Source organism: Mchenga conophoros, linkage group LG4, assembly GCF_057382185.1.
Source record: "Mchenga conophoros isolate Kocher_MC1m ecotype Shallow Benthic linkage group LG4, M_conophoros_male_GT1.1, whole genome shotgun sequence".
In the NCBI taxonomy this organism is placed as follows: domain Eukaryota; kingdom Metazoa; phylum Chordata; class Actinopteri; order Cichliformes; family Cichlidae; genus Mchenga; species Mchenga conophoros.
The window spans coordinates 39,569,994-39,596,519 of record NC_140529.1 but is presented as its reverse complement, the minus strand read 5'-3'; the positions used below and the strand labels follow the sequence as shown (position 1 = coordinate 39,596,519).

Genomic DNA, 26,526 nt, shown 5'->3' with positions numbered 1-26,526 from the left:
AAATGGCTCCACAGCATGTAAAAATATAATATAAGCTCTGGCGGACTTGGTTCTATGGTAGGTCTTAAAGGGTTAATCAACCAAATACCCAGACAGACTTTTAATTCATTTGAAAGCCTGATGCTTAGCCTCGTCCACCCCAGCTGTAAAACTCAGAAACCAGTCTTACTTGTTATCATCTATCGTCCACCTGGGCCTTACACAGAGATTTCTCTTAATTTTTATCTGATTATTGTGGTTGCTTTTAACAACCCCTAACATGCATGCTGTGTGTCTGCAGGTGCTGCAGAGCCTGCTTGCCATCCACAGGTTCAAATTGGGAGCCGACACCGTCATGTTCAACCAAGACTACGTGGATCCTAATCCACACGAACCCATGGAGGCCGCACCCAGGACTGAATAAATCCCTTCAGATGTGCTGGGTAGTTTTTGTTCGATGGATTTTTGTTCTTATGGTGCATTCAGGGACTCAACATAGGCACTTTCATTGAAAATGAGTTCCTCTGAATCAGCAGCCAATCACAGTCCAGAACATGAACAGAAACAACATGGCCAGAAATGATCTAAATCCTCCACTTCCTGCTGAAAAATCACTACCATTGTTGTACAAGCAGCTTCATGGTAAAAGGCTGATCACAGTTACTACACTTTTCAGAGACTTTTCTGCCCATTTTTAGCTTCAACCTCCTAAGACCCGAACTCTTCCACGGCATGCATTTTTAATTTCTCTTTGATATTTGGGCATATTGGAGCCCGATGAATGTAAAAACAAAGAATTACCAGATTTTTTTTTTACCTTATTTTTGTTTTTAAGAAAAATAAGAGCCGCATACGAGGATATTCGTTTAAAATTTTGATAGAACAGTAGCAGTATAATGTCCTCGTAAGTGAATATCAGGCCCTTGTAGAGCAAAATTGAGTAGTTTGGTCTAAATAACCCAAAATGTGATGTCCACATATGTGGACACAGGTCCTAGGAGGTTAAAACAGTCACAGCACCCCGTGCTGCTGCACCAAGCTAAGCACTAGTGATGTGTTGGTTGCGAACGAAATGGATCTTAGAGCCGACCCTTTGAAGTGAACGACGCGAGCCGGCTCCTTATTGGGAGCCGTGTTTTTTTTCTTTCTCTCACCCTCCCTCTCTCTGTTGCATTTTTTCCCGCTTCACTCCGCACGCGAGCCTTGTGCTTTGCGCTGAGCGGAGGGGGGAGGGCCGGTAGTTACACTCGCAGTAGCACAGGAACAGAGCGGGAGGGAGAGAGAGAGAAAGAGAGCAGGGACAACAACGTCACATTAGAAAGGTATAGTAATCATCCACAACTATTTTCAGTTGCGGATGATAAAGGATTCAGAAAGTTTATTCATGCACTGAATCCTATGTATACAGTTCCAAGCAGGAAAACATTCTCCCAAAAATCATGCCAGGCCTGTATGACAGAGAATGTGCATCTTCTTTTTGTTTTGCACATTTTAATTTATATTTTACTGTGTTGTGGTTTGCAGTGTTTTGTGTTGTTTCACTCTAAATTTGTTTAAAAGAAAAAGCTGAAAATTTAAATAGTTAAAAGTTGAAATCTAAATAGTTGCTTTTTGTATTTTATAATTGTTTTATTGCATTTTATGTGGCGTGAATAAATAAAAATAGATTTACGGTGGCCCCTAGAGACAAAGCACGTACAAACACCAAAACACGTACAATCGCTTTCAAGCCCCGCTGCAGGTACATCCACCGTGGGTTCCAGCGAAACCTCAATACCAATGACACTAACTCAATAGTGTCCATCTGGTCCAAAACTTGTCATCCTCCCTGCAAAACCGATCGGGGTGTTGTCCACAACATGCTGGTCCACCTTGTTAGGGCAGCTAAGCCTACTGTCACACATGGTAATTCCAGCATCAACTGCAGTCTATTAATCATCCACTCTCTTACTGGTAAGGGGCATCTCGTCCAGGATCTCCTCTCGGACCGTAAGTTGGATTTTTCTTTTGCCTGACTGAAACGAGGCAACAGCCTAATGATTTTGTTTCACTTAATTACTCCACTCCATCTGAGTTTGTTTATATCTAATACCTCGCAACTCCGGGAAGGGCAGCGGCCTCGCGATAATTCACCGCAAGCGCTGGAAAGTTCTCACCTGTCTCTGCCCCTGTCCATGAAGCCAGATAACACACACCAATTAGTTAAACTGCAGGAATGTCTTAAAGACATAAAGACCTGGATGGCCGCTAACTTTCTGCTTCTTAATTCAGATCAAACTGAGGTTATTGTACTCGGCCCTGAAAATCTTAGAAATATGGTATCTAAGCAGATTCTTACTCTGGATGGCATTACCTTGGCCTCCAGTAACACTGTGAGGAACCTTGGAGTCATTTTTGACCAGGACATGTCCTTCAACGCACATATTAAACACATATGTAAGACTGCGTTCTTCCATTTGTGCAACATCTCTAAAATTAGAAATATCCTGTCTCAGAGTGACGCTGAAAAACTAGTTCATGCATTTATTACTTCCAGGCTGGACGACTGTAATTCATTATTATCAGGAAGTCCTAAAAACTCGCTGAAAAGCCTTCAGCTAATCCAAAATGCTGCAGCAAGAGTCCTGACAGGGACTAGAAAGAGAGAGCAGATTTCTCCTGTTTTGGCTTCCTGTTAAATCCAGAATTCAAAATCCTGCTCCTCACATACAAGGTCTTAAATAATCAGGCCCCATCTTATCTTAATGACCTTGTAGTACCATATCACCCTATTAGAGCACTTCGCTCTCGCTCTGCAGGCCTACTTGTTGTTCCTAGAGTATTTAAAAGTAGAATGGGAGGCAGAGCCTTCAGTTTTCAGGCCCCTCTTCTGTGGAACCAGCTTCCAGTTTGGATTCAGGAGACAGACACTATCTCTACTTTCAAGATTAGGCTTCAAACTTTCCTTTTTGCTAAAGCATATAGTTAGTGCTGGACCAGGTGACCCTGAATCCTCCCTTAGTTATGCTGCAATAGACGTAGGCTGCCGGGGGATTCCCATGATGCACTGGGTGTTTCCTTTCCAGTCACCTTTCTCACTCACTATGTGTTAATAGGCCTCTCTGCATTGAATCATATCTGTTATTAACCTCTGTCTCTCTTCCACAGCATGTCTTTATCCTGTCTTCCTTCTCTCACACCAACCGGTCGCAGCAGATGGCCCCGCCCCTCCCTGAGCCTGGTTCTGCCGGAGGTTTCTTCCTGTTTAAAGGGAGTTTTTCCTTCCCACTGTTGCCAAAGTGCTTGCTCATAGGGGGTCATATGATTGTTGGGTTTTTCTCTGTATCTATGAAGCGCCTTGAGGCGACTTTTGTTGTGATTTGGCGCTATATAAATAAAATTGAATTGAATTGAATTGTATTCTAAGGTACCACAAACACAGCTGACAGGCACCTTCAGACAGCCTACTTTAACCCCCCGAGTATAAACTCTAGATGAACATCTAGAATTTATACTCGGGGGGGCAAAGAAAGTGATTAAACGTGTATATTTTTTGTTTTCCTGGCCCTGAGCAGTCTGATAATTCAGGTTAAGTTTAAAATGTATTGAGAGGTACTGAAGTGCAGCGATGCAGCATTTTCACACAGCAAAGTCAATGTGTTGAGAGTTGTCCCACCTGTTTCCACCTGCCGGGTGCTGCCGGGCAGACAGAGGATGGACGCCTGATGGAGCTCTGTGACTCAGAGTCGGAGTCATCGCTGCGTCTGAGCTGACTGTGAGACGAACGTCTCTGACACTGTTGTACCTTCCATCGCTGCAGACCACGCCGGAGTGTTTATCCTGGATTCTGCTCCTGGCTCTGCCTTCCTGTCATCACCTGCTCTGACGTGACTGCGGTGAAAGTTACACCTGCTGCTATTTTTAGCAGCACTGCTTCTGAAACACGCTGCGGTGCGTCTGGTGGGATCACAAGCACCGACCTGAGTCAGCGGCTATAATTACTGACACCCCACACACATACATCCACGCTCCTGTCATTGTATAGAGCTTTAAATTATCATGTCACATGTGACCTCTGACCTCTTCATCAAGGTCAGATAAGGTCAAACTTTCATGAAATGTCTTTTATCTTTGAAGCTGCTTAAAATTTGCTGTCTGTGTTTTTCATGACTGAGCAGCTGAGGTGTTGTGTCGTGGACCCAAAAGCAGACACGGCAGAGAAAACAAAGTATAAAAAAAGCGAGCCGTTTATTAAGGCTGATGTCAAACAGACAACAAGGCGAGCTGGGGAAAAACTAAACTAAAACCTAAACTGGGATAAACTAAAACTAACTATGACATGGTACATGAACAGGAATCAGAACATGTGCATGCAAAAACTGTGATAAGAAACATGAACCTGAAGCACAGCATGAACGTAATCATGATGACCTGATACAAACAGTCGACCCGACCCCGAACAGAGGGAGACAGAGGACTTAAAAACACAGAAGAGTAATGAGAGAAGTGGAAACACCTGGGAAACACAGTCGACACAAATGAACATGAACGCCACAGGGGAAGCAAAAATAAACACACTGAACACGGAAACACTGGACCCTTCAAAATAAAAAAGGAAACGTAATGGGACGTAGACATGACAACACACAGACATGAAACACATGACAGACTGGGGAGACACGCGAGAGACACGTAGATAAAGCAGACGAAAGCACGGACATAACTAAAGGTGAAACACAGAGGACAGGAAAAGAAACCAGGAGATGGAATAAAGATAAACTAAAGCTCAACTAAGACCAGCTCACAATAATAACACTAGAACATTCTCTCAGTATAAAAATGCTGGGTCACAGGCAATGTTCCCTCTAATGTTTCATGTGTCTGAGCGAACGCACAAACTCCCTGAGCGGACACTTGGACCACTGTGAGCGACAGCAGGCGTGGTCATTGTGGTCACGCCAGCATCGAATCCATCCAAGTTACATGGTTATTAAAATAATCAAATTACAGCATTTACATTTATGTTAGACGACTTTTAATTAACTGCTTTAGCCCACTTACAATGACAATTTCTTTAAAAAATTGTTAATGACCTGTGCAGCATGTTAACACTATTGGAAGTAAAAATAACTTGAACTCCAATTTTGAAAACACAACTTTCTTTCTTTTATAAAGCTCTGACTTGTATTATGAGTCTGTGGTCTGGGAGAGAGTCTGTAACTCTGTCTGCAAAATACAGGATATAATGACCAATGTTGGGCAATTAATTATATAGTTACTTCTTAAAAAAAGTAACTGAGTTATACAAACAACTAAGTTTTTTGCAGCTGTTTACCTAAAAATGCAGCCAAGGCGTTTTCCTTATAAAAATATATATAAATATAAACAACGACAGTATTCAGGAAGAAAACCAAACATTGCAGATATTTTTATCATAACTCTGGTTTTACGTGTCCGATCAACACAATTTAAAAACTGGTACAGGGAGTGCAGAATTATTAGGCAAATGAGTATTTTGTCCACATCATCCTCTTCATGCATGTTGTCTCACTCCAAGCTGTTTAGGCTCGAAAGCCTACTACCAATGAAGCATATTAGGTGATGTGCATCTCTGTAATGAGAAGGGGTGTGGTCTAATGACATCAACACCCTATATCAGGTGTGCATAATTATTAGGCAACGTCCTTTCCTTTGGCAAAATGGGTCAAAAGAAGGACTTGACAGGCTCAGAAAAGTCAAAAATAGTGAGATATCTTGCAGAGGGATGCAGCAGTCTCAAAATTGCAAAGCTTCTGAAGCGTGATCATCGAACAATCAAGCGTTTCATTCAAAATAGTCAACAGGGTCGCAAGAAGCGTGTGGAAAAACCAAGGCGCAAAATAACTGCCCATGAACTGAGAAAAGTCAAGCGTGCAGCTGCCAAGATGCCACTTGCCACCAGTTTGGCCATATTTCAGAGCTGCAACATCACTGGAGTGCCCAAAAGCACAAGGTGTGCAATACTCAGAGACATGGCCAAGGTAAGAAAGGCTGAAAGACGACCACCACTGAACAAGACACACAAGCTGAAACGTCAAGACTGGGCCAAGAAATATCTCAAGACTGGTTTTTCTAAGGTTTTATGGACTGATGAAATGAGAGTGAGTCTTGATGGGCCAGATGGATGGGCCCGTGGCTGGATTGGTAAAGGGCAGAGAGCTCCAGTCCCACTCAGACGCCAGCAAGGTGGAGGTGGAGTACTGGTTTGGGCTGGTATCATCAAAGATGAGCTTGTGGGACCTTTTCGGGTTGAGGATGGAGTCAAGCTCAACTCCCAGTCCTACTGCCAGTTTCTGGAAGACACCTTCTTCAAGCAGTGGTACAGGAAGAAGTCTGCATCCTTCAAGAAAAACATGATTTTCATGCAGGACAATGCTCCATCACACGCGTCCAAGTACTCCACAGCGTGGCTGGCAAGAAAGGGTATAAAAGAAGAAAAACTAATGACATGGCCTCCTTGTTCACCTGATCTGAACCCCATTGAGAACCTGTGGTCCATCATCAAATGTGAGATTTACAAGGAGGGAAAACAGTACACCTCTCTGAACAGTGTCTGGGAGGCTGTGGTTGCTGCTGCACGCAATGTTGATGGTGAACAGATCAAAACACTGACAGAATCCATGGATGGCAGGCTTTTGAGTGTCCTTGCAAAGAGAGGTGGCTATATTGGTCGCTGATTTGTTTTTGTTTTTGAATGTCAGAAATGTATATTTGTGAATGTGGAGATGTTATATTGGTGTCACTGGTAAAAATAAATAATTGAAATGGGTATATATTTGTTTTTTGTTAAGTTGCCTAATAATTATGCACAGCAATAGTCACCTGCACACACAGATATCCCCCTAAAATAGCTAAAACTAAAAACAAACTAAAAACTACTTCCAAAAACATTCAGCTTTGATATTAATGAGTTTTTTGGGTTCATTGAGAACATGGTTGTTGTTCAATAATAACATTATTCCTCAAAAATACAACTTGCCTAATAATTCTGCACTCCCTGTATAAAGTCCACACTTTGTCTGTCAGTTGTTCCGTCTGTCCTGCAGATTTTCTGTATGCAGAGACCGCGCCAGCAGTGCGCAATTGCACATGTGCGCAGCTTAGAGGGAACATTGGTCACAGGCCCAGCCCCCTGACAGTGTTGGCATTATTTATAAAATGATAATGCTATATGGTGATTCCAAATGTCTCATAGTGATGTCACATTTGACCTGGGTGGGCGATTCTTCTTAAAAGGGGCCACATGACAAACCTGAGTTGCGTTGAAAGTGAAGTTTGCAGTATATTAACAGGGATTACTGATTTCTAGTTCATTTTAACTGTTCAGTGATAATAATCCAGTCTGTCTCAGGCGTGAACAAGGGCTCTAAAATCTGGTTGAAGGTCCCACCCGATGGTTGCTGGCATAGAATCCAGCCCCTTCTTTAAGGTTTTCAAAGACATTTCATCCAGGAAGCTTGTTCAGTTCAAAACTAAAAGGTGGAGAGTCCCAGGCCCACACTTCAGTCCCAGACTGAAGAAGTATCTGTCTTCAACAAATGAAAGAAGTCCAGTCGCGTCCTTTCCAAGCTCCATACATTCACACTGTCATCTTTGCCCTCAGCAAACAGACAAAGTTGTCACGTCTGCATTGTGTGCTGTGAATAAATAAAGCTTTGGACATACTAACCATGAACATCATTACAGCCACACACAGAGACAGCACACTCATAGAGAAAAGCAGCCATCTTTGAATGCAAACAGGTGAGTCTGCAGATGGATGAGAGAAAAAGATGACTGAAGAAGAAAATGCATCATGGGAATCCCCGGCAGCCTACACCTACTGCAGCATGACCAAGGATTCAGGGTCACCTGGTCCAGCCCTAACTATATGCTTTAGCAAAAAGGAAAGTTTGAAGCCTAATCTTGAAAGTAGAGATAGTGTCTGTCTCAGCTGTAGAACAATATCAGAAGAACATGAAGCTCCAACTTCATGGTTCTGAGCTAAGCTGAAAAAGTGCTCAGTAACCAAGATTAGAAAACTGACCTCAGACCCTGTCTCAGCAGGATCTGGACCCGAGGTAGAGACCGTTTGTGTGTGAAAGGGTCTAATAACAGGTTGTCAGCCTGGGTGTTCTTTTAGCCTGATCTTTGGACACAAACCGCTTGGAAGCCTCTGACCTGAAGTCAGCTGAAGGTTTGTGGTGGCATGTCTGGATGTGAACGCTCGTGCCTCAGGTAAGAGCTCGGTATAATAAGAAAACCACAACCTGTCAGCAGACGATTACCTGATGAGACTGTAATCACAGCCAACGCGCTGACTCAGCAGCGCTTCATTCATTCATCAGGAATGTTTGTGATGATGCTTCAGATGTTCATAAACTAAAATAGATACAAGGTCATTGTTGCAGAGCCAAAACCTGCTGTCACTGATTGTGACCTGGAGCCAGTTCATCACACAGGGTTCAGTCCCAGAGAAGCTCAGCGAGGCCGTGAAATCCATAGACGTTCAATTCATCTCTCGAAATAAGACACACAACTACAACATGGGAAAAGACCCAGGGAAACCCTGAAAGCCATAAATTTCACACCCGAGCCTCAACTCTGATGTCAGAGGAGGCTGAGGGATGATGTGACTGAGTAGGTGGAGATACTGTGTCACTTCGCCCTCTGCATATCCTCCTTCACTACATCCATCAACCTCCTCTGAGGTCTTCCTCCTGTCCTCCTGTCTGGCAGCCCCATCTTCATCCTTTTTCCAGTAAATCCACTCTCCCTCGTCTGCACATGTGATGTCATTACTGTTACTACTACCAAAATTACTTCTGCTCATAATCAGTAAAGTGATCCTGATCTTTGGATATGAGCCGATCAGTGTGATGGCAGTTACAGTGGGGCAAAAAAGTATTTAGTCAGCCACCGATTGTGCAAGTTCCCCCACCTAAAATGATGACAGAGGTCAGTAATTTGCACCAGAGGTACACTTCAACTGTGAGAGACAGAATGTGAAAAAAAATCCATGAATCCACATGGTAAGATTTGTAAAGAATTTATTCGTAAATTAGGGTGGAAAATAAGTATTTGGTCACCTCAAACAAGGAAAATCTCTGGCTCTCACAGACCTGTAACGTCTTCTGTAAGAAGCTTTTCTGTCCCCCACTCGTTACCTGTATGAATGGCACCTGTTTGAACTCATCATCTGTATAAAAGACACCTGTCCACAGCCTCAAACAGTCAGACTCCAAACTCCGCCATGGCCAAGACCAAAGAGCTTTCGAAGGACACCAGGAAAAGTATTGTAGACCTGCACCAGACTGGGAAGAGTGAATCTACAATAGGCGAGCAGCTTGGTGTGAAAAAATCAACTGTGGGAGCAATCATCAGAAAATGGAAGACATACAAGACCACTGATAATCTCCCTCGATCTGGGGCTCCACGCAAGATCTCATCCCGTGGGGTCAAAATGATCATGAGAACGGTGAGCAAAGATCCCAGAACCACACGGGGGGACCTGGTGAATGACCTGCAGAGAGCTGGGACCAAAGTAACAAAGGTCACCATCAGTAACACACTACAACGGCAGGGAATCAAATCCCGCAGTGCCAGACGTGTTCCGCTGCTGAAGCCAGTGCATGTCCAGGCCCGTCTGAAGTTTGCCAGAGAGCACATGGATGATACAGCAGAGGATTGGGAGAATGTCATGTGGTCAGATGAAACCAAAGTAGAACTTTTTGGTATAAACTCAACTCGTCGTGTTTGGAGGAAGAAGAATACTGAGTTGCATCCCAAGAACACCATACCTACTGTGAAGCATGGGGGTGGAAACATCATGCTATGGGGCTGTTTTTCTGCCAAGGGGACAGGACGACTGATCCGTGTTAAGGACAGAATGAATGGGGCCATGTATCGTGAGATTTTGAGCCAAAACCTCCTTCCATCAGTGAGAACTTTGAAGATGAAACGAGGCTGGGTCTTCTAACATGACAATGATCCAAAACACACCGCCCGGGCAACAAAGGAGTGGCTCCGTAAGAAGCATTTGAAAGTCCTGGAGTGGCCTAGCCAGTCTCCAGACCTCAACCCCATAGAAAATCTGTGGCGGGAGTTGAAAGTCCATGTTGCTCGACGACAGCCCCAAAACATCACTGCTTTCGAGAAGATCTGCATGGAGGAATGGGCCAAAATACCAGCTACTGTGTGTGCAAACCTGGTAAAGACCTATAGTAAACGTTTGACCTCTGTTATTGCCAACAAAGGTTATGTTACAAAGTATTGAGTTGTATTTTTGTTATTGACCAAATACTTATTTTCCACCCTGATTTACAAATAAATTCTTTACAAATCCTACCATGTGGATTCATGGATTTTTTTTTTTTCACATTCTGTCTCTCACAGTTGAAGTGTACCTCTGGTGCAAATTACTGACCTCTGTCATCATTTTAGGTGGGGGAACTTGCACAATCGGTGGCTGACTAAATACTTTTTTGCCCCACTGTAGTTCACTTTCACTGTTTTTCATGTGCTGCTGGTGATGCTTCCAGTGACCACACGGAGGCTCGCTCAGAAATACCAAAATAATGACATCACACCGGCGCTCACAGCCTCAGCACATCCTTTCTACTCCTCCCTGTGATGCGTTCGTGGTGCAGACGTAGAGCTGAGGTCGCTGTACTTCAGCTTCATATGAAAAGCATAGACTGTTTTAAAATCAGGCACACAACTCATGCTGCATGTCTGGATGTGAACGCTCGTGCCTCAGGTAAGAGCTCGGTATAATAAGAAAACCACAACCTGTCAGCAGACGATTACCTGATGAGACTGTAAACACAGCCAACGCGCTGACTCAGCAGCGCTTCATTCATTCATCAGGAATGTTTGTGATGATGCTTCAGATGTTCATAAACTAAACCCGGTTTAGTGCGCATGCGCCAACCAGCGTGCAGCCTGTTACAGTCGCTCCTGCTTTTCTCTTAGTTTAGCTCTTTTTTCTTACGTATTCTTTTTTTTTTCTGACTTGTATTTTCCTCCGTTTTCTATCTCTTACTCAATCATGTGGATTGAGAGAGTTTTTGTTCTTCTGGTGGCCGTGGAACTCTTACTTTTATCATGGAACGGGACCGCGGCACATCTCCTACACGCACGGACTGTTTACTCCAGAGATCAGCTGATCGCCCTGATGCCGGCCGGCTCGCTGGCCAGGCCCGCAGAAGTGCCCGCAGAAGTACCAGCTGAAATTTGGAGGAAAACACATCGGGGATGCAGAGGTCAAGGACAGAAGAGAAGAAAAAAGGTGACGGTGAGACAGCGGAGGCTCGAAGCGAGGAGGAGGTTTAAACCGTGTCTGCCGTCTATCGTGATGGGAAATGTGCGATCGTTGGCAAGTAAAATCGACGAGCTCTCAGCACTGGTACGGAGTCAGAGGGAATACCGAGAGTGTAGCCTGATGTGTTTCACCGAATCATGGCTGCACCAGGACATTCCCGATGAGAATGCTTCCGTGGAAGGCTTCCACACTGTTCGGGCGGACAGGGACAGCATCGCTAGCGGTAAGCGTAAAGGAGGTGGGCTTGCTGTTTTAGTTAACAACCGGTGGTGTAACCCTGCCAACATAACAATCAAAGAAAGGATTTGTTGCCCGGACACTGAACTGTGTGCTGTTGGACTCAGGCCGTATTATTTACCCAGGGAATTCTCTCACGTCATCTTGGTGGCTGTTTATGTTCCCCCCTCTGCTAACCCCACAGCTGCATGTGACACTATCCACTCTGCCATAGCTCGGCTACAGACTCAGCACCCGAGTGCCTTTATTGTGATCTCGGGTGACTTCAACCATGTATCACTGGACAATACACTACCAACATTCAAACAATATGTGGACTGTCCCACCAGGGGAGAGAAAACTTTAGACTTACTGTATGCTAACGTCAAGGATGCATACAGCTCCTCCTCCCTCCCCCCACTTGGTAGGTCAGATCATAACCTGATTCACCTCACTCCCCGCTATGTGCCAATTGTGAGGAGGGAACCTGTGACCACCAGGACTGTTAGGAGGTGGTCAGAGGAGGCAATAGCGGAACTACAGGGCTGTTTCGAGGTGACCGACTGGGAAACACTCTGTGAGCCTCACGCCGAGGACATCAATGGGCTTACTGAGTGTATCACAGACTACATAACTTTCTGCACCGACTCCATTGTTCCAGCTCAGACTGTTCATTGTTACCCAAATAACAAGCCGTGGGTGACTAAGGACATCAAAGCCCTCCTCAACAACAAGAAGAGGGCTTTCAGAGGGGGCAACAAAGAGGAGGTGAGGAAGGTCCAGGTGTTACTAAAGGACAAGATCAGAGAGGCTAAGGACAATTACAGGAGGAAGCTGGAGTGGAAACTCCAGCAGAACAGCATGAGAGAGGTGTGGAGGGGCATGAAGACCATCACTGGATTCAGGCCAACCAACAGCAGGGGAGCTGAGGGAGGTGAGAATAGAGCCGACGAGTTGAATCTGTTTTTCAATAGATTCGACACCACAGTGTCTGCTCCCACCCCCACAACCTCACCTGCAGTCAGCCTGGAATCCAGAGCCACACCACTGTGCCAGCCTCTCTCTTCACATGTTGCCTCCTGTGAGATTCCTGACACCCCTCCCCCACCCATCACCTTCACTCAATACCAGGTTGAGATGCAAATGAGGAGACTTCACTCAGGCAAGTCTGCTGGACCAGACGGAGTGAGTCCCCTTGTCCTCAAGACCTGTGCCCCCCAGCTGTGTGGAGTCTTTCATAAACTGTTTATGCTGAGTCTGAGTCTGCAGAGGGTCCCGGTGATGTGAAAGACATCATGCCTCGTCCCTGTACCAAAGACGCCTCGTCCCAGTGGCCCCCAGGATTACAGGCCCGTGGCACTGACCTCCCACATCATGAAGACCCTGGAAAGGCTCATCCTGGACCAGCTGCGACCCATAGTAAGACCACATCTGGATCCCCTTCAGTTCGCTTATCAGCCTCGTCTCGGAACAGAGGACGCCATCATCTACCTGCTCAATCGTGTCTACACCCATCTGGACCAGCCGGCGAGCACTGTGAGGGTCATGTTTTTTGACTTTTCCAGTGCTTTCAACACCATCAGGCCGACCCTCCTGGGTGATAAGTTAGCAGCGATGCAGGTGGATGCTTCTCTGGTGTCCTGGATTGTTGATTACCTGACAGGAAGACCACAATATGTACGTCTCCCACAGTGTGTGTCTGACAAGGTGATTAGCAACACAGGGGCACCACAGGGGACTGTCCTCTCCCCCTTCCTCTTCACCCTCTACACCACAGACTTCAGCCACTGCACAGAGACCTGCCATCTTCAGAAGTTTTCTGATGACTCTGCGGTGGTTGGATGCATCAGCAGGGATGATGAGACAGAGTACCGGGCTGTGGTCGACTCCTTTGTCACGTGGTGTGAGCAGAATCATCTGCAGCTCAACGTGGCAAAGACCAAGGAACTGATCGTGGACTTCAGGAAGACCAGGAAACACTTGACCCCTGTTTCAATCCAGGGGGTCAGTGTTGACATTGTGGAGGACTATAAATACCTTGGAGTACACATTGACAATAAACTGGACTGGGCTAAAAACACCACAGCACTTTACAGGAAGGGCCAGAGTCGTCTCTATTTTTTGAGGCGACTGAGGTCCTTCAACATCTGCCAGAAAATGCTGAGGATTTTCTATGAGTCTGTGGTGGCCAGTGCGATCCTCTATGCTGTTGCATGCTGGGGGAGCAGGCTGAGGGTCGCAGATGCCAACAGACTTAATAAACTGATCCGTAAGGCCAGCAATGTTGTGGGGATGGAGCTGGACTCCCTCAAGGTGGTGTCGGAGAGGCGGATGCTGTCCAAGATAAAGACAATGTTGGATAACACCTCCCACCCACTCCATGACATGTTGGTCAGTCACAGGAGCTCGTTCAGTGAGAGACTGAGATTACCGAAAAGCACCACTGAACGACACAGGAAATCATTCCTGCCTGTGGCCATCTCCCTGTACAACGCATCCACTTAACACACTGTTTGCTGCTACAGCTACACATGTTTCTTTTCCAAATATTTATTTATAAGTGACTTATGTATGTATGTATATATATGTATATATTGTACTATTCTTAGTTAGCGTATTGTCTGTCTTGTCTTAATGTTGGTTTAAAATGGAGCACTGTAACAAAAAATAATTTCCCCCAGGGATCAATAAAGTATTCTGATTCTGATTCTGATTCTGAAAATAGATACAAGGTCATTGTTGCAGAGCCAAAACCTGCTGTCACTGATTGTGACCTGGAGCCAGTTCATCACACAGGGTTCAGTCCCAGAGAAGCTCAGCGAGGCCGTGAAATCCATAGACGTTCAATTCATCTCTCGAAATAAGACACACAACTACAACATGGGAAAAGACCCAGGGAAACCCTGAAAGCCATAAATTTCACACCCGAGCCTCAACTCTGATGTCAGAGGAGGCTGAGGGATGATGTGACTGAGTAGGTGGAGATACTGTGTCACTTCGCCCTCTGCATATCCTCCTTCACTACATCCATCAACCTCCTCTGAGGTCTTCCTCCTGTCCTCCTGTCTGGCAGCCCCATCTTCATCCTTTTTCCAGTAAATCCACTCTCCCTCGTCTGCACATGTGCAAACCATGTCAGCCTTTCTAACTTTGTCTCCAAGCCATCCATCACAGCGGGTCACACCTCTGTCTTTAAACCTTCCTCTCACTCTAGTCACAAAAGGTTAAAAATCAGCTTGCTCACCATCAGCTTCACCTGAAAGCTCCAGTCAAAGCTCACAACAGTTTCACTGGAAACATCTCAGATGATACTTCTGCTTCTGATGTCATTACTGTTACTACTACCAAAATTACTTCTGCTCATAATCAGTAAAGTGATCCTGATCTTTGGATATGAGCCGATCAGTGTGATGGCAGTTACAGTGGGGCAAAAAAGTATTTAGTCAGCCACCGATTGTGCAAGTTCCCCCACCTAAAATGATGACAGAGGTCAGTAATTTGCACCAGAGGTACACTTCAACTGTGAGAGACAGAATGTGAAAAAAAATCCATGAATCCACATGGTAGGATTTGTAAAGAATTTATTCGTAAATTAGGGTGGAAAATAAGTATTTGGTCACCTCAAACAAGGAAAATCTCTGGCTCTCACAGACCTGTAACGTCTTCTGTAAGAAGCTTTTCTGTCCCCCACTCGTTACCTGTATGAATGGCACCTGTTTGAACTCATCATCTGTATAAAAGACACCTGTCCACAGCCTCAAACAGTCAGACTCCAAACTCCGCCATGGCCAAGACCAAAGAGCTTTCGAAGGACACCAGGAAAAGTATTGTAGACCTGCACCAGACTGGGAAGAGTGAATCTACAATAGGCGAGCAGCTTGGTGTGAAAAAATCAACTGTGGGAGCAATCATCAGAAAATGGAAGACATACAAGACCACTGATAATCTCCCTCGATCTGGGGCTCCACGCAAGATCTCATCCCGTGGGGTCAAAATGATCATGAGAACAGTGAGCAAAGATCCCAGAACCACACGGGGGGACCTGGTGAATGACCTGCAGAGAGCTGGGACCAAAGTAACAAAGGTCACCATCAGTAACACACTACAACGGCAGGGAATCAAATCCCGCAGTGCCAGACGTGTTCCGCTGCTGAAGCCAGTGCATGTCCAGGCCCGTCTGAAGTTTGCCAGAGAGCACATGGATGATACAGCAGAGGATTGGGAGAATGTCATGTGGTCAGATGAAACCAAAGTAGAACTTTTTGGTATAAACTCAACTCGTCGTGTTTGGAGGAAGAAGAATACTGAGTTGCATCCCAAGAACACCATACCTACTGTGAAGCATGGGGGTGGAAACATCATGCTATGGGGCTGTTTTTCTGCCAAGGGGACAGGACGACTGATCCGTGTTAAGGACAGAATGAATGGGGCCATGTATCGTGAGATTTTGAGCCAAAACCTCCTTCCATCAGTGAGAACTTTGAAGATGAAACGAGGCTGGGTCTTCTAACATGACAATGATCCAAAACACACCGCCCGGGCAACAAAGGAGTGGCTCCGTAAGAAGCATTTGAAAGTCCTGGAGTGGCCTAGCCAGTCTCCAGACCTCAACCCCATAGAAAATCTGTGGCGGGAGTTGAAAGTCCGTGTTGCTCGGCGACAGCCCCAAAACATCACTGCTCTCGAGAAGATCTGCATGGAGGAATGGGCCAAAATACCAGCTACTGTGTGTGCAAACCTGGTAAAGACCTATAGTAAACGTTTGACCTCTGTTATTGCCAACAAAGGTTATGTTACAAAGTATTGAGTTGTATTTTTGTTATTGACCAAATACTTATTTTCCACCCTGATTTACGAATAAATTCTTTACAAATCCTACCATGTGGATTCATGGATTTTTCTTCACATTCTGTCTCTCACAGTTGAAGTGTACCTCTGGTGCAAATTACTGACCTCTGTCATCATTTTAGGTGGGGGAACTTGCACAATCGGTGGCTGACTAAATACTTTTTTGCCCCACTGTAGTTCACTTTCACTGTTTTTCATGTGCTGCTGGTGATGCTTCCAGTGACCACACGGAGGCTCGCTCAGAAATACCAAAATAATGACATCACACCGGCGCTCACAGCCTCAGCACATCCTTTCTACTCCTCCCTGTGATGCGTTCGTGGTGCAGACGTAGAGCTGAGGTCGCTGTACTTCAGCTTCATATGAAAAGCATAGACTGTTTTAAAATCAGGCACACAACTCATGCTGAGCGTGTTCCAGTCAGCCATAAAGAGCATCAGAGCGGCAGCGCAGGTCAGCTGATCAGAGCCTCACGTTCATTCATTTCAAAGTTCTTGTTTTACCCTCGCTGCACTCCTACATCTGATATTACAGACCCTGCCAAACCCCGGTTTAACCCAGACTTATAAAAATAATAATAATAATGAAAAGAAGAGAGTGCATTTTTTGATGCTTTATTCTGATGAAATGAAACATTTGAACAATAAAAAATAAGAAAAAATGAAATCAGAAAAAGTACAAAAACAATAAATAATAAATACATATAAATAAATAAAGGTATAAATAAAATATATGATTATCAGTACTCCTTGGTGGGCGTGGCAAAGGATTTTTTCATTGGGCGTGGCTCCAGTTGAAGCAGGACCTGTGTATCTGCTGGGTGGACTTTAGGACCCAGATCACATCTCTCCTCAGAGCCTCCCAACCACACGCTGCACTGTCCTGTGAGACAAGATACGCACACTCAGCTCTCATTGGTCCACACACAGTGACTCAAACATGTCATTTATTAAGACGAAGCTTTAATAAAATCTTTAATAATTTTATATCGTTCATTTGATGTTGAATTGATTTAATAAAAATATATTTATTACTCGTGACGTTTTATGAATCAGACTGCAGAGATCAATTTTTACCTGCTGCTCAATGACTGCTGTGACGTTACTGAAGTACGACGACAGCAGACCTGATGCTTCCTCGTCCGAGGGCAGCTGCGGAGACACGGACCGTCAAATCACAGCAACAGGAGGCTGGTTCTACAGGGACAAGTTCTACACAGGCTGATTCTACATAGGCTGGTTTTACAGAGACCATCAGACCTTAGACCAGTTCTACAGAAACTACAGATTACAGAGACCACAATGACTGAGGCGGTTCTACTGAGATGGGCTCTGGTACTCACACAGCGACCCTCATCCTGCAGACGGTCCTGCAGGGTGAAGAATTCTTCGAGTTTCTTCTCGTCCCAGTTGACTCCGCCATCTCCCACAGGTAGCTCGTGTTCCTCGTACGTCAGCCACATGCCTTCGAGTAACTTGTAGACGACCCACAGTACTCGGGGACACTGAGGTGGGCCAATGAGAAATCAGGTCATATCCAGACATAGAAAACAAAGCTCTATGAGAGCCGACAGGCCACGGTGAAGTTTACCTGAGATCGATTGGCTGCAGTGGTGGGGAGGGTGGAGTCTGGAAAGGAGATATTGGCGTTGACTGGCCGGCAGTGGAGAGGAAATTTCGGTCCCTACAGGACAAACAGGAATCACTAAATTTTTATGGACAGATGACCGACTAACAGCAGCTGATGTTAAGGTCTGAGGGTTTCCGTTCCTACCGTGGCGTTGAGTAGATGGTGGGCTCCCGTAACCACTCTTCCTGTCAGAGGACGGCACCGCGGCGTTGGCTTGGCAACCAGCATCATCTGGAGACCAAAGAGCGGCAAGAGAATGAGGAGGACGGTGGAGGGCGCCATGAGAGCCGAGCGGGTCCTTGTCTGGTCTGAGGTGTGTGCTGTGTGAGCCGGCAGGTAACCTGGAACAGAGAGAAGCAGATGGGCTGGATGTCAGCACATCAGCCAATGAGAGGACATCTACCTGTGTGACTCACTCACAAACCACTAAGAATCTGATTGAAAGCACAACCTGGACCCTCTACTGCCAGGTGAGTCACTAGAGGAGTGGTGTAAAGCTCATTAACAGGTATTTATGAAAAAAACAACAACATCGGTGAGTAGTTAGACGTGTCCGCATATTTATGGTCATATCTTTGGTTTCAGATACGTAAAACATCCCAAACAGTTTCCCTGACGCTTACTACCCATCTAAATGCCTGAAACGGGATGTGACATCACAGCTCTGAGAGAAGTAAAGGTAGCTACAGTCACCAAAGCTGAACTCTGACCTGTTAGCGATCGGCCGGACTGATACCGGGCGCTTTGAGCGAATGGTATTTGTAGTGTGCCGAGGTGACGTGTCGCTCGCTCAGCTCCTATCAGACATAAAAACACAACACTCTTTCCAGTCAGCAGGTTTTCCCGCCGCGCCTCGGAGCGTTGGTGGAATTATTCGTCAGAGCTACGAGACCCGATCGGGCGCCAACCGTCAGCTGACGTTCTCGTCTCGCATCATGAGTGGAAAATTCACGTTCTGACTCTAATGAAGAAGAAAAGTCCTGAAAGTCAATGAGTCACTTATCTGAAGCTTTGGCCCTGAAATGAAACTTAAAGCGCCTTCGTTAGCGCCTTACTGCTAATCATCAGGGGCTTTTAATCACCGGCACAGAGGGACCCGAAGCCAAATTGTTCAAAATGCAACTTCATTCAACAGCACAGAGCTCGCAGGCAGCCAGGGCATAACGCTAAAAAGTCTTCAAACTTTATTAAAACCCTCAAAACCTCTTTTAAATCTTCTAACTAATTAGGAACAAAATCATTATAAATTTGAGTTTTACTTGGTATTTTTTGAAGGATCGGGGTTTTTTTTGGCACTGATGATGTAGAGCTCTGAAACCCTGTGACACAAAAATGTTTCATATTTGCCACATTTCTGTTTCACAGGGTTAAAAACCAGCTGATGTTTATCCAAACTGCAGACTTCATTCATCAAATTACAAATAAAGCTGTTGCAGACATAAATGATCAAAGATTTTAGGAAACAGTAACTGAAAGTTCAACAGCTGACTGAGCAATAGAAAATCAATAATGGCATCAGGTTTCAAGCTGTTGTTCTAATGAAATATGTTTAATCCAGAAGTCTGAGGATTAATCTGAGGATATCAATAAAGCCCACAGCTGATCTAAAACTGCTTCAGTGCTTTGATATCTGAGTCGAGACACTCACCGTTGGCAGGGGTGCTGCAGGGTTGGAGGTGTTGGAGGTGTCGGAGGTCTGCGCTGATCTGGTTCTTCCTCTGGTGGTTGTTGTGGTTCTGATGAGAGTCTGTGTTATGTTGTGGTTTAAATAAAGCTTCATCCTGGAAAGCAGTAAATGAAACTCTGATGCATTCAACAAAAATTAAACATTTCTAAGAACTTCTGGAAATTTCCCAACCTCAGGCCCCACTGCATCCTGGCCACCCCCTCAGGGTGCGAGGTGGCGCGCGAGCCTTCGCTTTGCAACTGCTGACTCAACATGGTAAGAAATCCAGCAACAGCAGAGATGCACAAAACATATGGAAACATTGACGGTCAAAAGTTTATGGACAGCTGACGTCAGCTACATGTGTCGTCAGCTGGAGGCCCCAGACACTTTAATGAAGTGCTCCGTGTCTCAAAGAGCACTTTCAAAAAGTAATCACATTACTGCAGTAACACTTCAGTGTGCAGTGTCAAAGCAAAAAGTTTTCAAATGGGCAGAAGAATCAAAAGCTCTGATGTGATGTTAGCTCCACAAGATCATTACTGTTCACTCAAACTAAGACTTGATGTGAACATGTTTTTAACTACACTAAAATAACATTAAAAGTTTTAAAAACAATGAAACTCAATGAAACGATTTTATAAACTTGGAAAACTATATCAATAAAATCTACACAAAGGAGAAACAGAAGCAAACTCACAAACTGTAAATATGTCAGCTGCTTCATTAGTTTATTTGATTTTGAAACAAACTGTGACAGAAGTGTGCAGCTGGTTAAAGTGCAACAATAATTATGTTCAAGTCTTATAAAAACTAGAACTACTTCAGTTGAAACTTAAATGAAAAACTACAAAATAAACAAAACTACAGAATTAAATACACTTTTAAAATAATGATGTAAATGAACGAGGTAACAAGTCAAACAAGTCAAAAATAAAAGTACTAATCTGTAGCCTGATGTCATCAAAGCAGATACATATTAGACAAACACAGACCTTTGTAATTACTTATTGTTCATTTTCTCTTATATGTTGTTTTTGCTGGTGAAATACTTAAAAAACTGACCAAGTATTGAGAATCAGCTCATTATTGCCCCAAAAAACTCAGTTTGGTTTAAACTGCGAGCTATCGAACCTGCCAGGAAAAATCTGTAGTTAATTTACTGTTACACAGTCAACCAGCTGGTGTTAGGACTATTCTGTATCCTGCAGTTTTTCTCCTCACTTTTCTGTCCTTGTGTGTGTGTCCTGTAAAACTCCTCCAGTGGTCAGTCAGTTATAAACTCAAAAATAAAGTGCACTGTCATCGCCTGATTCTGATTGGATGATTGGAATGCTGACTCCTCATTAAACACAAAAGTTTGTGAACATCTGAGTTTTGCCGAAAGTCAAAAGTAAGGAGATAAAATACAGATCAAAGGTTGGATGATCGATGGATGGATGGTCGATGGGTGGATGGTTGTTTTATTTTGGTGGTTTCACTTTGGTTTTGTTGATGCTTTGTGCTGAATTTGAATCGGAGACGCAGTTCAGAGATGTGCTGTTTGAAGCGATTGCTCTGTAATGATCCATGTTTCTCATTCAGAAAATAAAGGATTAATATGCAGTTTGTAGTTTTTCATGAAACAAACAAACACTTTGATTTCCTGCTGCTTGTTCCCTTTGAGTCACATGGAAACAATGATGTCTCTTGTAGTTTCTCAGTAAGTGTTCATGGACAGAACTGTCCTCGTCCTTGTGTTTGCGTCTATGAATCAAAGTAAAACCTGTGAGTTTCGTCACAGGAAGCGGTTTAACGCTTCAGTTTATGTTTACAGAGAAGAAGAGAGAGCAGCAGAGAGGCAGGAAGTGCAGCTTCAGTCACATTTAGACAGAAAAGAAAGAAGGAAGGAAGCGTGGAGCTCCTCTGTGGAGAAATGAGATCTCGGCGAGTGTTTCGTTTTCCACTTCAGCTTCGACGAGTCGCTCAGTGTCACCAAGCGCGGGGCGAGTGACGCTGAAACTGAAGCGAGCTGCAGAGTCAGAGCGACACTGAGCCGAGGCCGAGGCAGCTTTTACCCTAAAGTACTCGAATGACTGATTCTGCTTCCAGCCGCAGGAAGTTTGCGCTTCATCGGAAAGCTCCCATCACATGTTACCGATGATCAGCAGTGTGTTTAAACATGAAACACGATGTGCTGTTTCTGATAGAATAGAATTGAATAGCCCTTTCATGTCTTTAATGAGTTGTGGGTCCTCCACACTAACTGTGCAGGGATAAGACATAAACGTAGACAGATGATGCACACACATCTGAGTCCTCTCTGCACCTAAAGATGATCTACTGACAGTAGAATCAGTTTTCACCTGTTTGATGCCTGACGAATTATTAAAGTGATTAAAAATTAACCTTTAAGACTGAAAAAACTGACCTGAAACACACAGGTCACCATCCCTGACCCCTGACCCCTGAGGGTGACCCCACTGCTCTGATGCCAAACTAACTGCAGCTGCCTTTGAGCGGCTCATCTGCGAGCCATTCTCAGACTAACATGAACTCTGTGCAACATTAATCTGTTCCTCATTAAATATGCTGCCTCCCAGTCCCTCCCACATGTGAGCAATAATTAAAGACTTTTTCATTTTAACGCAATAAAAATAATGCAACATTCGGGTCGTTCTGCCTGCAAAACTCAATACACTGACATAACACCAGAGATGGGCAGTAACGGATTACATTACTGTAATCTGATTACTTTATTCAAGTAACGTATCGAGTGCAGCGAGAGTATGAGCGTGCAGCGTTTAAAGCGTGGAAGTACTGACCTTACTTTGAGTTTGATTCCATAAAAAGTGACAAAAACATTAGTGTATTATTATTATTAACCTTTATTTAACCAGGAAAAGTCCCATTGAGATTAAAAACCTCTTTTGCAAGGGAGTCCTGGCCAAGAGGCGACAACACGTTGAAATTACAAAGTTACATACATATTATAAATAACAATTACATTTTAAAAACATTTTTCTCTGGCTCTCTCAATCTGGACTTAAAAGCATTTAATGTGTCCGCTGTGCGTGGGAAGAAAACTTCTTTTTACAGTGAAAAAACCCCTAAACTTCCAACAAGCACCGAGTAGCTACGACGTGATGGGAAACTCACAGAGAAACTCGTGGATTCTTCCACTGACCGCGGCACACCTGCACCAGGGTAACCCTCCGCCTACCCTGCTCCTGCTTTACAGGTGAAAATAGAGCAACAGGACCGCTGAGTCTTTGACTTTATTTATTTTCTGCTGTGTTTTACTTGCATCTATTTGAAAGACTGAGTGTAAACACACAAAATATTTTATTTTATGAGCTGGAATGTGCAGAAAATAGGTTTAAATGTTAAACTAATTTCTTCCAGTCAGAGAATGTTGCAGATAATTAAATCTTTGCTTGATGCATAAAGTTAAAAGATTAAAACTAATAAAACAAGTTTTAAAAAGACACTTTTCCATTTGATTACATTTTATATGATGGATTATGCAGAAAAAGTAGAATTGGGCTGAAAGATCTATCGCTTTATCACCTCTTGTTAAAGAAAATGTTCTAAAACACTTCTTCAGTAAAGACTCAGAGAAGAGAAACACACAGAACTTCTTGCTAGCAAGGGCAGCCTCCAGACTGAGACTCGCCCTGAGCACTGCCCCTGGTTTTTATTTTATACTCCATTGAACGTGTGTGTGTGTGTGTGTGTGTCCTGCTGATCAAAGGGTCATAAAAGGTACATCCTTGGTCAGGAGAAGGGTGAGGAAGTCCAGCAGTTAAAGCACTTAGACTAAAACAAACGTAACTACGTTAATCCTGCCATAAAACAATAAAACAAGGTACGATCTCTCCCATGCTCCCAGGATGTGGGGGTGCATTCCTGGGGTGCACGCCAAGCCTGCAGCCTGCTAGAGATCACACACAATTGATTATATGCCTCTAAGGATACATGGTTGAATATTTCCTAATACAAATCACTACATGCAGTATTCTACCATATGCAAACTTATATCACTAAAAAGATTATACTGACTACTAAATACAATTTCCTCTTGACACCTCTTCAGGTTGTAAATCGTGTTTTTAAAAGTAACTAAGTAACTAAGTAATTAATTACTTTTGAAAATAAGTAATCAGTAAAGTAACTGGATTACTTTTTTGGGGAAGTAATCAGTAATTAGTTACTGAAGTAACTTGACCAACACTGCATAACACGCAGACCTTCAAAGTAAAACAGGAAACACGCTGACTGAACTCAAGATACGTAAACTTAACACAGAACACACGGAAGTCAACAACAAAAGCTAAGAACTAGAACTCTGGAAATATTACAGAACTAAGCAGCTAGAAATACAAGGACAGAAACCAAAACACCAACAGCAACAACCATGAACAACAAATAACCAAGAAACACAAAGCACGTGGTCACCGACCCAGGACCGTGACAGAAAACACACAGACCCACAACACTGAACAACAGGAGGTGAAAAAGGTTTCCTGATGGTCGGGTGAGAGTTTGGAAGCACGTTCCATCCTGCCTGTATCAGCGCCCAGGCTGCTGGTTTGATGGCGTGGGCTTAGACCACGGTTAGACCACGGTTAGACCACGGTTAGACCACGTCTGTCCCGTTATGATCCTTCTGAGATTTGGTCATAAAGCTCCACGTCTCAAAGCTCAGATCATCTCAGACCGAGTTCCTGAACGTGCCGCTGCACTCGGATGGCCTCCACCGTCACAGATCTCAGTCCAACACAGCAGCTTTGGGAAGTGGAGGGTCGTGATGATGTCACGATGATGTCATGTCAACATGGCTCATAATCTCTGAGAAAGGTCGCCAACAGCTTGAAGAATCTGAGTCGTGAAGCGGCTCTGATGAAAAAAAAGTCCAGCTCGGTAGACTAAGAAGCGTAGATGAGCCGCAGGGAGGCAAAGACTGAGACACACAGTTTCACAGTTGTCTATCAGGTATTTCCGTAATCTACTGATTAATCATTATCTGATAAAGTAACACGATAAGGGGGTTTAGCTCAGTGCGTCGAGCTGTCTCCCTTCTCTCTCTGCCCTGCTCTCCTGTCCTCTCTTCATCAAATAAAGCTGACAAAGGCCAAATAAAGTATTTTTTAAAAGTAACCAGATAAGAAAGACTTCTGTCTTATTCACGAGAAGTGAGAAAACGTGGGAGTTTTAAAATGAACTCTCTTTGGTTCCACCTCGTATGTCTGTTTCTTAATAGTTTAACTGCAGATAAAACTTCACCTTTATGGGCCATTTTAAAATCGTATTCTTGTTGTTCCCTAACTGGACGTATGGGATGAAACAAACGTTGAGAGCCGTCTCGAGTGCCCTGAGCACATTTCGATGTTGGGGGTTAAGGGTGAGACTTGGGTGGTCCGCTGTTACCAAGCATGACATGGGACCCCAGATCTTTAGAAGTAAGTTAGGGGAGAGACTCACCCACTTGGGATGCTATTGGTCCATTCAGTGGGCGTTATTAGCAGCAATGTTACCGATAACACCCGAAGTGGGTGGAAAATGTTACAGGGCAGGATGCAGTGAGGAGGGGGACCTTACAGTTTTACACACCCTGTTTCTCTACACAGTTTGTGATTCCAGTAAAATATCCCAGTTTATACTATTACGCTCTGTTTTTTATTGTTTTTTATTATATAGGATCAAATTTTGATGCCACTCTTGTGCACAAGCAGAATTTTAATGTCTGGATTGTCTTTTGTTTAGACCTGCGAACGACAATGGATGGATTTAATGTATGACCTTTGGCCCTTTTCACAGATTGTTTTGTATGTCTTGCATAATTTTATACAACATTGTTGAGGTTTATTGTTTTCTTGTGTACAGACATCTGTCTTTTTAACCTTTGGCGCCCTCTAGGGGTTCAAAGAGTCAGGTGTTGGCTGATGGTGAGCCTGCCTATCAAACCCTGATGAAGACGGTTCCCTCTAAACTGAGCGCGGGAGCAATCGCGAATCAGCGAAATAAAATAAATACACGTATTTACTTTAATTCCATTTCGGGCTGGATTTTTTTTTGTGTGCGCAGCGCAGATTTTCTGTGTGGGGAGACCATGTCAGCAGTGTGCGATTGCTCACGCGCTCAGTTTAGAGGGAACATACCTTGGAGGCAATGTTCCCTCTAATGTTTCATGTGTCTGAGCAATCGCGCAAACTCCCTGAGCGGACACTTGGACCACTGTGAGCAACAGCAGGCGTGGTCATTGTGGTCACGCCAGCACCGAATCCATCCAAGTTGCATGTTTCTTAAAATAATGAAATTACAGCATTTACATTTATGTTAGACGACTTTTAATTAACTGCTTTATCCCACTTACAATGAAATTTTTTTAAACAATTGTTCATGACCTGTGCAGCATGTTAACACTATTGGAAGGAAAAATAACTTGAACTCCAATTTTGAAAACACAACTTTCCTTTTTTTTTTAAATAAAGCTCTGACTTGTATTATGAGTCTGTGGTCTGGGAGAGAGTCTGTAACTCTGTCTGCAACATACAGTAAATAATGACCAATGTTGGGCAATTAATTATATAGTTACTTCTTCAAAAAAAGTAACTGAATTATGCAAACCACAAAGTTTTTTGCAGCTGTTTACCTAAAAATGCAGCCAAGGCGTTTTTAAATAAACATTTCAAACTATTTACAGAACAATCAGCTGTTCTGCATCAAATCTGATGCCACGCAAATTATTTGTGCCGCTCCAAAAAATAATTTCTGTCCACTATGAGATGAAGGAGAACATCAGCCTGATACCTGCAGGCCTGACAGCAGCAGATGTGTCACTGCTGTAACACCTGTAACACTCAGCAGGCGCCTCATTGTTCTGACA

The 26,526-nt window shown here is 44.1% G+C and overlaps 1 protein-coding gene across 4 annotated transcripts in view; it reads left to right on the top strand.

Moving 5' to 3' along the window:
* The window catches only part of syngr1a (synaptogyrin 1a), a 36,333-nt gene extending 31,361 nt beyond the window's left edge, over positions 1-4,972 (top strand). For 3 of the 4 annotated variants that reach the window (XM_085272406.1, XM_085272407.1, XM_085272408.1), the window contains one exon: positions 281-4,972. In XM_085272406.1, the coding sequence (XP_085128532.1) occupies positions 281-403 (123 nt within the window). In that variant the 3' untranslated portion in view covers positions 404-4,972. The remainder of the gene's footprint in view (positions 1-280) is intronic. The other variant, XM_085272409.1, reaches the window with a different exon arrangement.
* The last annotated feature ends 21,554 nt before the right edge of the window (positions 4,973-26,526 follow it).